At 40.0% G+C, this 16993-nt stretch overlaps 1 protein-coding gene across 1 annotated transcript in view; it reads right to left on the reverse strand.

Annotated features, from left to right (window-relative positions):
- Positions 1-16993, reverse strand: part of LOC126195803 (cadherin-related tumor suppressor-like) — a gene marked incomplete at its 5' end in the record, with an annotated part of 496439 nt that overhangs the window by 71518 nt on the left and 407928 nt on the right. Inside the window, 2 exons of the mRNA XM_049934438.1 lie at positions 4915-5281; positions 14571-14813. Coding sequence (XP_049790395.1) covers positions 4915-5281; positions 14571-14813 — 610 coding nt within the window. The remainder of the gene's footprint in view (positions 1-4914; positions 5282-14570; positions 14814-16993) is intronic.

Consider the following 16993-nt stretch of genomic DNA (forward strand, 5'->3'; position numbering starts at 1 on the left):
ATTTGACATTGTGTGTAAAGTTTACTGGAAATCTTGAGTGTTCTCATTCCCAAGTACCGAATGAATAAAGCCTGTTTATTTGCGTGCCATCAATTATGCACCCTCAAAAAGGACATACACTCATTAACAGGAATACATGTTTTATTGTGGTAAACTTTTAAAATAAAAATATACCTCTTAAAGAGAGGATTATGACAGCATTTTGAAATTTTAAATTCAGTAAATAATTACACAAAATATTAAATATTGAAATTTTGTTGTCACTACACTGCAACTGGTAGCAGGTACCAACTTTCGGTACAGTGTTTTAGAAACACAAGTATCAGAAAAGCACTCTTATTCTTTAAAGTATATTTACTTGATAAAGATTGCAAAGAAACTGTGATTTAACCAAAATAATGTCAGGCGAAACACGTTACACATACTTACAGCTGATCCAGATAGTGATATGTGCATATGAGCCTAGCAAGTAACAGCAATGTTGAGTTGTCAGAATAAGTAAAACTACATCACAGAAAACAAGAACTGTTTTGTTTGCCCTGTGTTTAGGCTGCAGGTAGTGGCAGTCAATCTGCAGAGTTGTCGGTGATCTGTTGCAGTAAATGGTTGTATGAGTCAATGATAAAAAGTTTTCTGAAATAGTACTTGGTCACACAAAATGGTTCAACGCTTAGTTAAATTGCTGATCAGATAGCTCAGTTAAAGGCAGTGGAATTTAATATTCTGTGAAGTCTGATTATTCACAACAAGGCTCTCAATAACAATTAATTGTTATCAATCAGAACCATTGTCAAGTTAGTTAAATTCAATTCCTGATTCACATCACATCCCACTTCAGTACAAGAGAGAAAGAAGGTATTTATGAGAAAGTGAACACAGAAACCTCCACATAACTCACATAAACATGATACACCGCCGGAAGAGCACATCTTACATGGATCTGACACTTTCCAACAAACTCCCTGATAAGATTTAAAAAATCTTATAGTCATATCCTTCCCCCATGAGCCATGGACCTTGCCGTTGGTGGGGAGGCTTGCGTGCCTCAGCGATACAGATAACCGTACCGTAGGTGCAACCACAACGGAGGGATATATGTTGAGAAGCCAGACAAACGTGTGGTTCCTGAAGAGGGGCAGCAGCCTTTTCAGTAGTTGAAGGGGCAACAGTCTGGATAATTGACTGATCTGGCCTTGTAACATTAACCAAAATGGCCTTGCTGTTTTGGTACTGCGAACGGCTGAAAGCAAGGGGAAACTACAGCCGTAATTTTTCCCGAGGACATGCAGCTTTACTGTATGATTAAATGATGATGGCGTCCTCTTGAGTAAAATATTCCGGAGGTAAAATAGTCCCCCATTTGGATCTCCGGGCGGGAACTACTCAAGAGGACGTTGTTATCAGGAGAAAGAAAACTGGCGTTCTACAGATCGGAGCATGGAATGTCAGATCCCTTAATTGGGCAGGTAGGTTAGAAAATTTAAAAAGGGAAATGGATAGGTTAAAGTTAGATATAGTGGGAATTAGTGAAGTTCGCTGGCAGGAGGAACAAGACTTCTGGTCAGGTGAATACAGGGTTATAAATACAAAATCGAATAGGGGTAATGCAGGATTGGGTTTAATAATGAATAAAAAAATAGGTGTACGGGTAAGCTACTACAAACAGCATAGTGAACACATTATTGTGGCCAAGACAAATACGAAGCCCACACCTACTACAGTAGTACAAGTTTATATGCCAACTAGCTCTGCAGATAACGAAGTAATTGAAGAAATGTATGATGAAATAAAAGAAATTATTCAGATAGTGAAGGGAGACGAAAATTTAATAGTCATGGGTGACTGGAATTCGAGTGTAGGAAAAGGGAGAGAAGGAAACGTAGTAGGTGAATATGGCTTGGGGCTAAGAAATGACAGAGGAAGCCGCCTGGTAGAATTTTGCGCAGAGCATAACTTAATCATAGCTAATACTTGGTTCAAGAATCATAAAAGAAGATTGGAAGAACCCCAGAGATACTAAAAGGTATCAAACAGATTATATAATGGTAAGACAGAGATTTAGGAACCAGGTTTTCAATTGTAAGACATTTCCAGGGGCAGATGTGGACTCTGACCTCAATCTATTGGTTATGAACTGTAGATTAAAACTGAAGAAATTGCAAAAAGGTGGGAATTTAAGGAGATGGGACCTGGATAAACTGAAAGAACCAGAGATTGTACAGAGTTTCAGGGAGAGCATAAGGGAACAATTGACAGGAATGGGGGAACGAAATACAGTAGAAGAAGAATGGGTAGCCTTGAGGGATGAAATAGTGAAGGCAGCAGAGGATCTAGTAGGTAAAAAGACGAGGGCTAGTAGAAACCCTTGGGTAACAGAAGAAATATTGAATTTAATTGATGAAAGGAGAAAATATAAAAATGCAGTAAATGAAGCAGGCAAAAAGGAATACAAACGTCTCAAAAATGATATTGACAGGAAGTGCAAAATGGCTAAGCAGGGATGCCTAGAGGACAAATGTAAGGATGTAGAGGCTTATCTCACTAGGGGTAAGATAGATACTGCCTACAGAAAAATTAAAGAGACCATTGGAGAAAGGAGAACCACTTGCATGAATATCAAGAGCTTTGATGGAAACCCAGTTCTAAGTAAAAAGGGAAAGCAGAAAGGTGGAAGGAGTATATAGAGGGCCTATACAAGGACGATGTACTCGAGGACAATATTATGGAAATGGAAGAGGATGTAGATGAAAATGAAATGGGAGATATGATATTGCGTGAAGAGTTTGACAGAGCACTGAAAGACCTGAGTCGAAACAAGGCCCCCGGAGTAGACAACATTCCATTAGAACTACTGTCAACGTTGGGAGAGCCAGTCCTGACAAAACTCTACCATCTGGTGAGCAAGGTGTATGAGACGGGCGAAATACCCTCAGACTTCAAGAAGAATATAATAATCCCAATCCCAAAGAAAGCAGGTGTTGAAAGATGTGAAAATTACCGAACCATCAGTTTAATAAGTCACAGCTGCAAAATACTAACGCGAATTATTTACAGACGAATGGAAAAACTGATAGAAGCCTACCTCGGGGAAGATCAGTTTGGATTCCGTAGAAATGTTGGAACACGTGAGGCAATACTGACCCTACGACTTATCTTAGAAGAAAGATTAAGAAAAGGCAAACCTACGTTTCTAGCATTTGTAGACTTAGAGAAAGCTTTTGACAATGTTGATTGGAATACTCTCTTTCAAATTCTGAAGGTGGCAGGGATAAAATACAGAGAGCGAAAGGCTATTTACAATTTGTACAGAAAGCAGATGGCAGTTATAAGAGTCGAGGGGTATGAACGGGAAGCAGTGGTTGGGAAGGGAGTGAGACAGGGTTGTAGCCTATCCCCGATGTTATTCAATCTGTATATTGAGCAAGCAATAAAGGAAACAAAAGAAAAGTTCAGAGTAGGTATTAAAATCCATGGAGAAGAAATAAAAACTTTGAGGTTCACCGATGACATTGTAATTCTATCAGAGACAGCAAAGGACTTGGAAGAGCAGTTGAACGGAATAGACAGTGTCTTGAAAGGAGGGTATAAGATGAACATCAACAAAAAGCAAAACGAGGATAATGGAATTTAGTCCAATTAAGTCGTGTGATGCTGAGGGAATTAGATTAGGAAATGAGACACTTAAAGTAGGAAAGGAGTTTTGCTATTTGGGGAGCAAAATAACTGATGATGGTCAAAGTAGAGAGGATAAAAAATGCAGACTGGCAATGGCAAGGAATGCGTTTCTTAAGAAGAGAAATTTGTTAACATCAAGTATTGATTTAAGTGTCAGGAAGTCGTTTCTCAAAGTATTTGTACGGAGTGTAGCCATGTATGGAAGTGAAACGTGGATGATAAATAGTTTAGACAAGAAGAGAATAGAAGCTTTCGAAATGTGGTGCTACAGAAGAATGCTGAAGATTAGATGGGTTGATCACATAACTAATGAGGAGGTATTGAATAGAATTGGGGAGAAGAGGAGCTTGTGGCACAACTTGACTAGAAGAAGGGATCGGTTGGTAGGACATGTTCTGAGACATCGAAGGATCACCAATTTAGTATTGGAGGGCAGCGTGGAGGGTGAAAATCGTAGAGGGAGACCAAGAGATGAATACACTAAACAGATTCAGAAGGATGTAGGTTGCAGTAGGTACTGGGAGATGAAGAAGCTTGCACAGGATAGAGTAGCATGGAGAGCTGCATCAAACCAGTCTCAGGACGGAAGACCACAACAACAACAACCATAGTCATATCTACCGAGCCACTGCTCCTAGGCAATCAGTAGTAAATGGACATGTAAAGCACTGCTTTGTGTTAATATTTCTTACTAACATATGTTTAATTTAAATATTTGAGCAGAATGAAAATAGTAGTTTAGAATGTCATAATAAATTCTGTTTAAGAAACTTATTGTGCACAAGTTGTGTGCAGTTTCAGTCTATTAGATATATCTAATATCTGTGGCATTCAGCGTTATTATAAATAAAAAGGACTAATAAACAAATAAAATTAAAAATATTGAGTGCTTGGTGCTCTGCAGCTAGTAAATATGTGTTAAAGGACACCTTGTAAATGTTTAATAGCCAAACCAGTAAACAGGTGTAGAAACTAGCATCCCACACTAGTACACAGATTGCACTCGGTGTTTACATTACACGACAGTACTGTCCAGTATGAGCAAGAAATGTCACCATTTAATATCTGACGAAAGTAATGTACATGACAACCTGTGCACTGTGAGGTGCCACCGACAATGGGTTCTACACTCGAATACTTCTTGGGCAACTAAACATTTTAAAAGCAGCTTAGGATGTTAGCACGATATTCTTTAACAAATAAATAAAAAATATGAAGAGAACAAGTCAGTGTAGTGACCTCTATCGAGGTGTAGTCGGAGTTGGAGGCCGCAAAGAAGAGTGCGGCATCTGCACGCAGCGTGCGGAATGCGAATGCGACGGCCCTGTCCGTCAGGCGGTGCTGGTCTGCAGAGGGTGTGGGTGCGGGTGCAGATGGGCGGCGCCAGCGCGTCGTCCCGCGGTACAGTGTGTCCAGCAGCTGCAGCCGGCGGTGGCGCTCTCCCGGCGGGAGATCCAACCGCGCACCTGCGGCTAGCGACACTGGTGCCAGTGCGGGGCCACAGTCAGGTGCCAGCACCCACTCGGGAGAGGAGCCGACAGAGCCCGTGTGGCATTCACAGCGCCGTGACGGCCACCCCTCTGCACACCTCCCCGCAGGACCGCACCTGTGTGGGGATCAAATCTTGGAGACTCTGTGGAGCAGCTTCTGCACTGCACATGTGCCTTGGGAGAGAGTCGTCTTAGGAGGGTAGTGAATATTATTTTCATCCAACTGAGTAACTAATGGTGGTGTGTACCATATTTATTGAGGTGATTAACTGAAACATTTTCCACAAGTCCTTCAATTTTTTTGTATCAAGTTGACAGTATCTGCCAGCACACCCTTGAGATTTGCAAAGAAAAATTCAAAAAACAACACCTTGCACTCTTTACATTAGATTATGTGAATTTTATTCCACAGTTGTAGAAACTGAAATAAATGAACTTTATGGACAGTTGTAGTATAACAGGGTTGCTATTTAATTATATTATAGCCTAACTTGTAACCTAGCCTGAACTCGCACGGATAGTTTTAAGTATCTACGGCCAGACAAATTGACTGGTGTAGCATATTTTGTTTGCAGACCACAACTCAAATTATTCAGGCTGGTTGAGGCAGGGAGGAGGAGGGGGGGGGGGAGAAGGGGGGGGGGAGCATGATGTTCAGCTTTAGGTCATGTTACAGCACATTTCTTGTGAAGATTAGCACACACTGTAATGTATTGTTGAGACTCATTGCCACAAGTCTCTGTTGTGGACTCTTTTTCGCAGATTTCTTCACTGCTACGCAAAGAATCATGTACGAGGCGGAATCCAAAATTTTCGGGACTGGTGCTGTCATCTGGAAAGTAAGAGTAGTAGATCTCTGTACCGCTAGGCTGCGAGAGCTGCATATCTGATGAGTCAGTGTGCGGAGTGGCATTCAGCTGGGAGGATGTGTTGTGTGTCCACAGTGATTTCTGTAATACTCTGTGTCCAGTGTGTGGCGATTTTACGATGGATCCGTGAACAGAACAGTGCTTGTGTATCAAATTCTGTGCGAATCTTGGGCAAAACCTTCTTCTCACGTGTTATCACCGGCGATGAGAGCTGGATTTACGGTTATGACCCAGAGACAAAGCAACAATCATCCCAATGGAAGAGCCCGCACTCTCCAAGGCGCATAAAAGCGAGACAGGTGAAGAGCAAAGTGAAGAGCATGATCATCATTTTGTTTGATACAAAGGGAATTGTGCACAAAGAATTTGTCCCACCCAACCAAACAATGAATTTCACATACTACTGTGACATTTTGCGACGGCTCCATGAAAACGTGCGGCGACGACAGCCTGAACTTTGGCGTCAAGGAAACTGGCTGCTGCATCATGACAACGCGCCCTGTCACACATCCTTGCTCACCAGCGCTTTTTTGGCAAAAAACAACATGATGGTTGTACCCCACAGACCCTGCTTGCCAGATTTGGCACCTTGCGACTTCGCACTATTCCCAAAACTGATACTCAAGTTGAAAAGCCGTCGGTTCGACACTCTAGAGAGGATTCAAGAAGCATCGCTGGCGATGATAAACACCCTCAAAGAACAGTACTTCTAGAAAACGTGGCACAGGCGCTGGGACCGGTGTGTACGTGTGGATGGGAACTACTTCGAGGAGGATGGTGACCATTAGATAAGGTTTTCGACAGATGGCAGCACCAATCCCGAAAATTTTGGATAGCACGTCATATATGATTTATAGGTTTGATTTGAGGAAAGTAGAAACCTGAAAGTTAAGTCATCTCCTGCACTGATGAAAGAACTTACTGCATGTGAAAGATGCAAAAATGCTGAAGTATTTTTTTTTGGAAAATGTTTTACTTGAAGCATTAAAAAAACACATCTTGTATTCACATGTGTTTTTGCTATGTAGCCATTCTCAAATGATTGCAGGAAATCTATTGATTAAAATATCTGATTATTTCAAATCACATCATATGATGTGGCTATCTTTTGTTACTAGTCATATTTATTAGAATACTTGAAAGCTGAGTAACTCACTGCACATTGTTCAAAGGATTTGTAGTGAATTAAGCATGAGAATTGAGACTGCTAATGTGAGGGAAGCAGATATTGGCTACCTGAAATTGTCATCATACTACAAAATGTGTCACCAGTGGAGATTCGTCTGGCAGTCTTCTGCATAATTTGAATAATATCTTTTGCCCCGCGATGTAGAAATCGTGCTCGTCTGACTTCAGAAAGCGCCTGCGATAGTGTACTCAATGACGAACCTGGGTGCATGAATGGCAAAATGTCATTTTTTCGGATGACTCCAGGTTCTGTTTACAGCATCATGCTGGTCGCATCCGTCTTTGGTGACATCGCGGTGAATGCACATTGGAAGCGTTTATTCGTCATCGCCATACTGGTGTATCACCCGGCGTGATGGTATGGGGTGCCATTGGTTACACATCTAGGTCACCTCTTGTTCGCATTGATGGCACTCTGAACAGTGGACATTACATTTCAGATGTGTTACAACCCGTGGCTCTACCCTTCATTCGATCCCTGCGAAACTCTACATTCCAGCAGGATAATGCACGACCGCATGTTGCAGGTCCTGTACTGGCCTTTCTGGATACAGAAAATGTTCGACTGCTGCCCCGGCCGGCACATTCTCCAGATCTCTCACCACCTGAAAATGTCTGGTCAATGGTGGCCAAGCAACTGGTTCATCACAATACGCCGGTCACTAATATTAATGAACTGTGGTATCCTGTTGAAGCTGCATGGGCAGCTGTACCTGTGCACGCCATCCAAGCTCTGTTTGACTCAATGCTCAGGCGTATCAAGGCCGTTATTACGGCCAGAGGTGGTTGTTCTTGGTACTCATTTCTCAGGATCTATGGACCCAAATTGCCTGAAAATGTAATCACATGTCAGTTCTAGTATAATATATTTGTCCAATGAATACCCGTTTATCATCTGCATTTCTTCTTGGTGTAGCAATTTTAATGGCCAGTAGTGGATAACTTACTAAGGTACTTTGAAGATCATGTTTGAAGATACTCTTCAGTGAAACAATGTAGTTGCCTAAAAGAAATTTTCAATCACCGATGCATTAGTCACAAAATATATGTCCTGGTAGGTTGTTGAATACATGTATACCCAAGTATCTATCACTTTTTACACTAACATCAAACCCTTAAAACCTATCCATAAGAGATTTAATATGCTCTGGCAGGTTGCTGAACAGTAGTATATTCACATACAAAACACTTTTGCATACTAATGTTAAATCCTCGAAATCTTTGTAGGGGCTGAGATTAGTCGTGCAGTTTACGTTTTACACTGTTTTTTGAGATAAGAAAATTGTGGGTAACAATGAAGGACATTCACAAATATATGTGTAGTGAAATATTTAGTTAAAAAAGGAGAACTTTCTGTAGATGTTGTACCTCAAAATGTTACCCTATTACTACAGTTTTCACATAAAGGGATTCTGGAATACTATAGTGAATGAAAATGTGCAGAATAAATAATTCCTTCACTTTTAAATCAACTTTAGCTATATTCATGCACACTGCAAATATAGTAAAACGAAGGTGCTTTTAGGATTTGAATTATCCAATCATGGTTGTAAGCTATAATTTGCATGTGCAATAATCACACATTTTGGAGGAATGTTTTCATTAGCCCTATGGTGGTGATCCAGTACCCAGAGATTTTCACATCTTTCTGAATCTAAATTCATTTCATACTCGATGGTGCTTTTAGGGTGTCAAAGTGATAGAACAGGGTGTATAAGCAGACAAAGAAGAAAAATACCCCGGATTTCCTGATTAAAAATACACTTTCTCCCGGGTGAAAACATGCTTTGTCTGTGTTAAGTGACAGTATATTTCCCTTATCAATCCATTGAATGGTTAAGGGTTTACACATGGGTGTAGAATTTCCCAGCACTTCAGAAAACGATGCTCAGAGTAAAAGACACGTTTTGGAAACATCTTTTATGTGCAGCAACATGTACGGTGTGTATTTTCTTATTACGAAAGTATACATTGGAAATCCACCAAACACCACATGTTACTTCCCGAATCATTGAAAATCGAGATTGCGATGCATTTCTGTAGGCCAGTCATAGCTCATGTCATGTGATCTCAGCAGCCGATGACAGTGGATGTTCAGAGCATAGGACACGTGATGTTGTCAGCCAACAGCAACATCACTATTAAGTAGCACGAACACACAAACAGGGAAAGTTAATAGTTTGAATTAAGCAAAGCTTTAACATATAATACTGGTCTCTAAGGTTAATAAGCTGCAAGAGAAGCTAAGCTTTCGCATATAATGTTGATCTTTTTTGTGTGTGTTACACTTTAAGATGTATCACACAACTGTGCCAGTAAAATTTTTAATAATGACATAAATGTCTGATCTTCAGGGTTCGAAATTCTTCTAAGTGGCTCGTCTTGAAAGAGTTGATTTCTAAATGAGAGTCAAACGCTCTGTGTTTTAAGAAATTCATGGTACATTATCGCACATAGTTCAACTTACATAAAAGAATATTTACTTTGAAAGTAACGCTTTTCAAACCATCATTCGAATTATTTTCCCGTGACCTTTTACAAATAAGTTCGTTTCAGCAGTTGCCAGTAGGCATAGATGACAGGCGACACCGTGATTGCGCACCTATCATGACGTAGGAAGCCCGTATGTACGTACGTGTAAAATATTGAAAGATCATACATTATGTCATAAAAGAAACAAGACATCAGAGGATACTCCAAGAGCATCGGAATTTCGTGAATCATACTAAAACGTGCACATTTAAAGTGCATACTTAAAGTGCACATTTGTATGTCCAGATTCCCAATCAAGTAGACCTCGACCTGATATTAAGCTTTTCAGAGTGGTTTTCGGGATGTAAATTTTCTTGTAGCACCACTACTGTATTATATCATGTTTTGTCCTTTAATAAGGCACAATGCCATACGTGCTAGAAGATGAAAACGTGGACTTGAAACACAGTGAATAGTTGAAACTAGCCAGTACTGTGGAATTTCGTTTCAAATGCATTGACTGCCTCTGCGGAAAAGGTTAATACAAGTCAAATTCCTTTAACAAACAGACAAAAATAACTTCACTGCTCTGCAAGGCGATTAATGCTTGACAGAAAGGTGGAAATAAAATAAATTCTGAAACTAATGACATATTTTAGGGTTCCGTAATTATGTGAATGTATTTTCATTCACTTGATAGCTCCCGTCCACAGATATCTGTTTTGTTTTCATTGATGTGAGAGTAAACGAAGGGGAAACAGCAAAATCACTAAATGTAAACACGGGTCACGTGAAGATTACCCACTATAACTGAGACTGCTCTGCACATCAACCTCGGATCTGTGACATTTGCGAACTGACTCAAAAAAAAAAACAAAAAACAAAAATCATCTTGTAGTGCACATTCTTCTGAAAAGTCTAAAACGTAAAACATATGTGTTCAAGGAAATGTAAGACATGTTATTAGGTCTTAAGTGTGCCAAAGTGCAGTGCCACACCTCTCCATACAGCATTCTTCTGTCGCACGTCACTGTATTTCGCTCTGTAGAATTGAAACTTGTACATTTTGTACTGGATGCCATCAAACTATATTCAGGACAGTGGGAATTGAGATGTCTGTGGTTCCTCTCCTGCTTCCAGTTGGCCACTTTGACAGCCTGCCCCTCTTATCTTTCCTCGCAATTAATAGCGGATGGGATTATTTGTAATAGGGAGAACAAGAACTCTTCAGAAAATTACACGCTTTCTTGCCTATTAGCTAATAACTTGCTGAAATTGCTGTTTAGTGTGACATAAAATTAAATATATGGTACATAAAACCAATAAAAAAAAGGTACATATTTCTTCAATCTGCAGCTCCTAGGATTTTTTCTCTCTAATCTTGCTACAGCTCTACATGGCATGCTTTCCTTTCTGCGAAAGAATCTGTTACCTCATCAAAGTTCGTCAAACGATTTGCTACATGAAAAATCGAAATGTCGTTATCTAATACTGAAAAAGCTGTTAACACAAATAATACCCAAGACTGGTGTTGTTTCTCAATCTGATTACATCTATTTTGTTACTGTCTGCTAGATAAAACAAAATAGGCCTTTATAATATTGCAGCAATTTTGTAACACACACAAAATAAACAAGACTGTTTTGGCACAAATTGTCATTTTTATAACATGACGGAATATAAGGCCTACTACAAGCAAAAAGCTTTATGTTAGGAAATAGTTTCACATTTCATTCATATGCACCAGCTTCTCAAGCATGAGATCTAGAAGTAGTATTAAGAAATTTGTATATAAATTTGGAATCGTCTTATTCTTTCATAATTTGTGTGATGTACCAGTTTCTTCTCCTTCCTTGTTCTTGTCATCACCAATTCTGCAGCTATTCCTGCCATTGTCAAAATTTGTTCGCCGATTAATTTCACAAACCCTGCCAGAATCACAGGTTTAGTTATACCGCGATTATTCTCCGGTTAGGCGTTATTACATGTTTGTACAACACATTTTCCGCACTACTTCCAGAATAGAACTTAAGCGGCTGCTAGCCGGGGACTGTACAACTGGTCCTTACTAGTATAGCGACCTGGCCAAAAATTTTCTGTCAAAATTTCATTCTCTTGGGTACACCGAGAAGAAAGTACGTAATCTTTCTCACCTGTTATTCTTGTCAGTCGTTTATTTCTGTTCTGGTAGTCTGAATCTATGGAGTTTGCTAGTAATTATAACAACGCTGATCATTCGCAAACCTAATCAACCAGATAATCAGACAGCGATTGCCATTCATCCATTCGGCTTTAGTCCGCTCAGCTCGTATAGCCCCATCCCCTTTCATCTGCGGAAAGTTTATTTGTAGATGTGACGAGGATTCTCCTGACATAGACATCACGTACACTATGCACGCATTCAAAAATCAACTTATGATTCATTCAGAAATCAATTTAAAATGTGTTCAAAAATGTTCAAAAACCAACAGGGAACTATTTCAAAATCATATGAATAATCGATAGACATATGTGCGCTGGATGCTAGGCGCTTTGTGAAACGAATTTTTTTTTTCCCTCAAGAATATGAATTTGGCGGCCCCCTTTTCCTGGTAGCATCTAGCTTCTTGCTGCGACTGCTTGCACAGCCAACAGTCACATTCCTGTAACCAGAAGTGGGAGAATCTACTACTCAAACGCGACTCAACTGCGCATGTGCATGAGCCCACTCGTAACTGCTAAATCAAATCTAATGTACACAGTTGTGACTTCACACTCATAGGAGGCAATTTGTTGTTATGAAGCATTGCATAGTCTTCCTAAAGCCTTTGACACATTTTGCTGTTGGCAGACGTCTGCATGAGCACTGTGTGACGTTGTTGTGTATGGAGCATTTCCTTTGCAATTTAAGTTATTTTCGTTTTTCTCTCTCATTTATGTTTTATTGTTTAAGTATTATTCTGCAGTAGGGGGATACAGTAACATCCATTGTTAAAGTATCAGTTCTTACCAGTCAAACTTACAAAAATTTAACTGAAAACTAAAACAATGAAAAATTCCCGGAATTCTAAAAAAAATCCCGAGTTTTTCCAGGTTTTCTCCCAGATGAAAAAATTCCTCGGTTTTTCCTGGATCTCCTGGCTGTCCCGGGTCGTATACACCCTGTAGAATCTTATGCTAACTGGTCACGATCAGAAACAGCGAATATTTATGATGAAGGTAAATAATACCCCCCTCTCTCTCACTCACTCTCTCTCTCTCTCTCTCTCTCTCTCTCTCATGTGTGTGTGTGTGTGTGTGTGTGTGTGTGTGTGTGTGTGTGTGTTGGATGGATAGGTGGGTGTGTGCAGATGAGAACACTCAATTCTTTTTTACATCAGAACTTACTTTCCAAATCTAACAATAATTTACATTGCAGACAGACATTATCATTGTTACTCTAGAACAGGCGCAGGCAACCTTTGGTGGTCCGTGGGCTTGGTTCATATATTTAGTTACGCTTGCAGGCCACCTTGTCATGTGATGCAACAGCAGCGCTCTTAGCACACAATGTCAAAACTGTACCATTCGTGATATAATTGTTTATGGTAAAACGCACTGATAAAAATAGCACTCCTTTCCCAAAACACCACGATCACAAATTATGCCTCAAAACCCGCATTATCAATAGCATATTCCCTTCAGTCCACCCCATCTCGAGATGTTTGCATTTATTTACACACTGTGAACATTATTTCCTTTCTTACAATGTTTTACAGCAGCTTCTGTAGCAAAATTCTGCTCTCTCTTCCACAAATTTCATCTATTTGTCGGACTGAACTGGTTGCCCACCTGTGCCCTAAAATGTGCTTAAAAACTGTAAAATCACAAAGAATAGGAAGAATCTGCAGTAGCGGAGGTTGCTGAGTTGAATTATTTTGTCACAATATCTCACAGTCCAACAGCATTGCACGTCCCTTGCAAAGTGATAATTGAGCAAGAACAGATTTGCAGTCTCCAGAATGCACTCAAATTTTGAAAACAAAATCCAGTCACAATTATTACCTTTTGCAAGCAGTCAGATATGATATTGCTATTTCATCAAAAACTGTCAAAGCTTGTTGCATTTTTCAGGTCTTTCCCCATTATATCACTACAAAATGGGATGGCAACAATGTAATGAGCAAGGATTCATTCACTGGAGATTATGCTTTCTACACCCAACATTTGCAAGAGACTGCTGAACAGCATCTTTTAGACTTGTTATCTTTCGATCTTTTTTTCAAAAATTTCTGCAAGAACTGTATTATCCGCTATCCAGTTAGTAAGGTGTTTCTTTAATAATAGAGAAATATATAGTCATAATGCAAATAATAGCAGCTGCACTTACATGCATCACTGCAAACATAGTACCAAAAAGACTTCAGTAGTTATCCAATTAGAAGAGACGAACACGGACTGTAGCTCAGATCGATCAGATGTAGGTGCAATATTTTCTGTCCTCATCTACATGATAGTGTCAGCAGTGTGTGAGTTATAGACCCCTTACATCATCTGGTGTAAGAGCTCCAAAAAAATGTAATACTATGACCATAATAGGCAACCACAATTTCAATAATATTTCAATAATATTGAGCCACCAAGACCAAACATCACTGTCTATGGAAAGTTCATGGTAGTTGAGGTGAACTAAATAGTCACGGTAGTTAAGATGAACTAAATATTTCAACTCGAGGCACATTAAAATGTGCTAAAGGAAAAACTGCGTTAGAGACGTGAGATTCCATTGGTACCCACAGCAGCCACAAATTTGACAGTAACAGTTCATTTCATGCCTCGCAGCCCAATGTTCTTCACCTGACAAATGCAAGTTCCTACTCACCCCCACCTAGTGAAGAGTAGTTCAATTGCTACTTACCGGTCACGATCGGCACCATCAGCTCCGAGCGAGTCGCAAGGTGAGAGACGTGGGCGCGAGCAGGTGGGAGCGACGGCGCGTGCGCGCAGCGGGCTGCTCAGGTTGAGTGCGCGGCCATTCACTGTCACACTGTGTACGCAGCCCACCAGTTCGTCCGAGTGCACCTGCCCTGGGCGCTCTAGCACCGCCTCCACGGACGGCAGGCCGCCCACCAGCATTGGAGAGCCATCGAAGTTGAGTGTCCTGTGCATAGAAAAACTGTAGCTTGGGCTGTGCTCATTCACACCAGGACTGGACGAGATGCCAATGGAGCACCTTAACAGAGCCCGACACAGTTACGACTATTATTGATCAGTTTCAGTACCTGATCGCTATAACATGAATAGGTGTTAAGAGTGCTACCGTAACTGCACAACCCACTCCTACAGCCCAGTGGGGATAATACAGCATGTTTGCCCTCTGCCCACAATCTGCAAGGTTCGATCTGGAACTGCGAATCTCGGGTTCGAAGATACGGGTGTCAAAAGAGGGCATTGCACTGACGATGTTCTTGAGGGAATTTGTCGAACGGCTGGGAATCGAGTGACAAAGTGACTGAGATTGATCATAACGTTTCTTCTAGAATGTGTGAAAATATGTAGCAATTCCCAGAATCTTCCAGGAAGTTCAAGAATGTTTCGTAATGTTGCAGACACTTCCAGAAGATTAGAGAATGTTCCAGGATGTTTGACAGTGTCCTCAAATATTGCAATATCCTGTTGTGGTGGGGATTTGTTCGAGCTCAGAATGGTGTATACAGGTGATTGCAAGACATTTTCACAAGTATACTTTTAGAAATCTGTTAGAGTGGTCTGAGAAAATGTGAAATTGATAGAAAATAAATAAATTTGAGTGGGAATGAATTGCTTAACATAGCGAACAGTGTAAGTAAAATTTTTGTGTGTTAAGTGATATTAACATTTTACAGGATGCCAAAACATAAAAGAGGAGGAGATTTGTCATTGGTGAATTGAATAGAAGAAAACATAAAGAACAGCAAAGAAATGAAACTCAGGTGCGAGATATGTGTTTGCCCTCATAACGGAAGAGAATGAATAGATTCAGATGAAACTTAACAGATGAATGAGTCAAATTAGAGGAGAAGATCAAGTTAGACATTCAGCAAGCAGACAGGGAGGAACTGTTACATACAAGATTATGAAACGAATGAAGTAAAGAGTGAACTTCATGACAGACAATGGTTGCAAGTATGTGAACGAAACATTCGCATGTGAGAAGTGCAAAGTAGTTTGGCTGGTGAAGCATTCTGTTATGGTCCCACTAAAAGATACAACAAACACAAACATAACACTGGCAAAATGGATCAAGCGTGTCAGTTGAGCAGTACCGAGAAATTCAATAGAGAAAAACTAGGAATACGTTACACGAGTGGAAAAATTCAACTAGCACCACTTGAAGTGCCTCCACTACATTTCATTACATGACTGGAGAAACTATGGAATCAAAAACATATATATATGAAAATAAAGACCAAATGCAATGTGTCTTTTTCAGCTAGTTTAGCAAAAACCCAGGTCATTAAATTTTGTACAATGCAATATGCATAATCACCAATAACAATGTAGCCTAGGGAAAAGAAAATACTTTATATACAAGAACAATATGCACATCTTCTTTTTCCCGAAGTTAAGGATGAAAAACTGGGGTGTGCTGATTAATTGCAAATAAGGTTGGTACTCTGTCTCCAACAATAGATCCCATATATAACAGCATTGTTGCGACCTCAGTCTGTGGTGAGTCACCAGCATGTTAAAAAAGAGATATTAATCATGTGTTAATTTGTTAATTAAGGCTACAAATTCTGATTACCACTCATGCACAGCTAAAGAAAAATTTCAAGTTACTGAAGAATCAGACATTGGAAACCACGCAGCAAGAAGGAAGTACTATGTGAGGGAGAGTTGTATTTGCGATTGGCAAGGGAAACAGAATACAGCTACATGAAATGAACGGTATTCGCTGAGCATTTCATGGCCAAAAAGAAAAGCATCTGGACCTTGAAGAAAACTTCTGGGACTATGTAGATGAGAAGCGACAATGTGGGTGCACAGTGAGTAGTGAAATGTGCCAACTCAAAGCATTGGCTTTAGCCAAATAACTAGGCATCACTAGTTTCAAATCTAGCTGTGGCAGGCTATCAAGATTTTTCAATTAAAATGGATTAGGCTTCAGGAGGAAAACTACCATTGTTCAAAGGAAATGGAGAAAAAGTAGTGTATTTTCATCGCTACATAATAAATTTGTGCCACAAACATTCCTATATCTTTCCTTTCCCAATGAGCCCGTAGCTTGCATGGCATCGGAGAACAACATATTTCATTTTAAGTACAAGTTTTTTGCTGCACTAGTTATTTATTTCCTCA

This window comes from Schistocerca nitens, chromosome 7, assembly GCF_023898315.1.
Source record: "Schistocerca nitens isolate TAMUIC-IGC-003100 chromosome 7, iqSchNite1.1, whole genome shotgun sequence".
Classification (NCBI taxonomy): Eukaryota; Metazoa; Arthropoda; class Insecta; order Orthoptera; family Acrididae; genus Schistocerca; species Schistocerca nitens.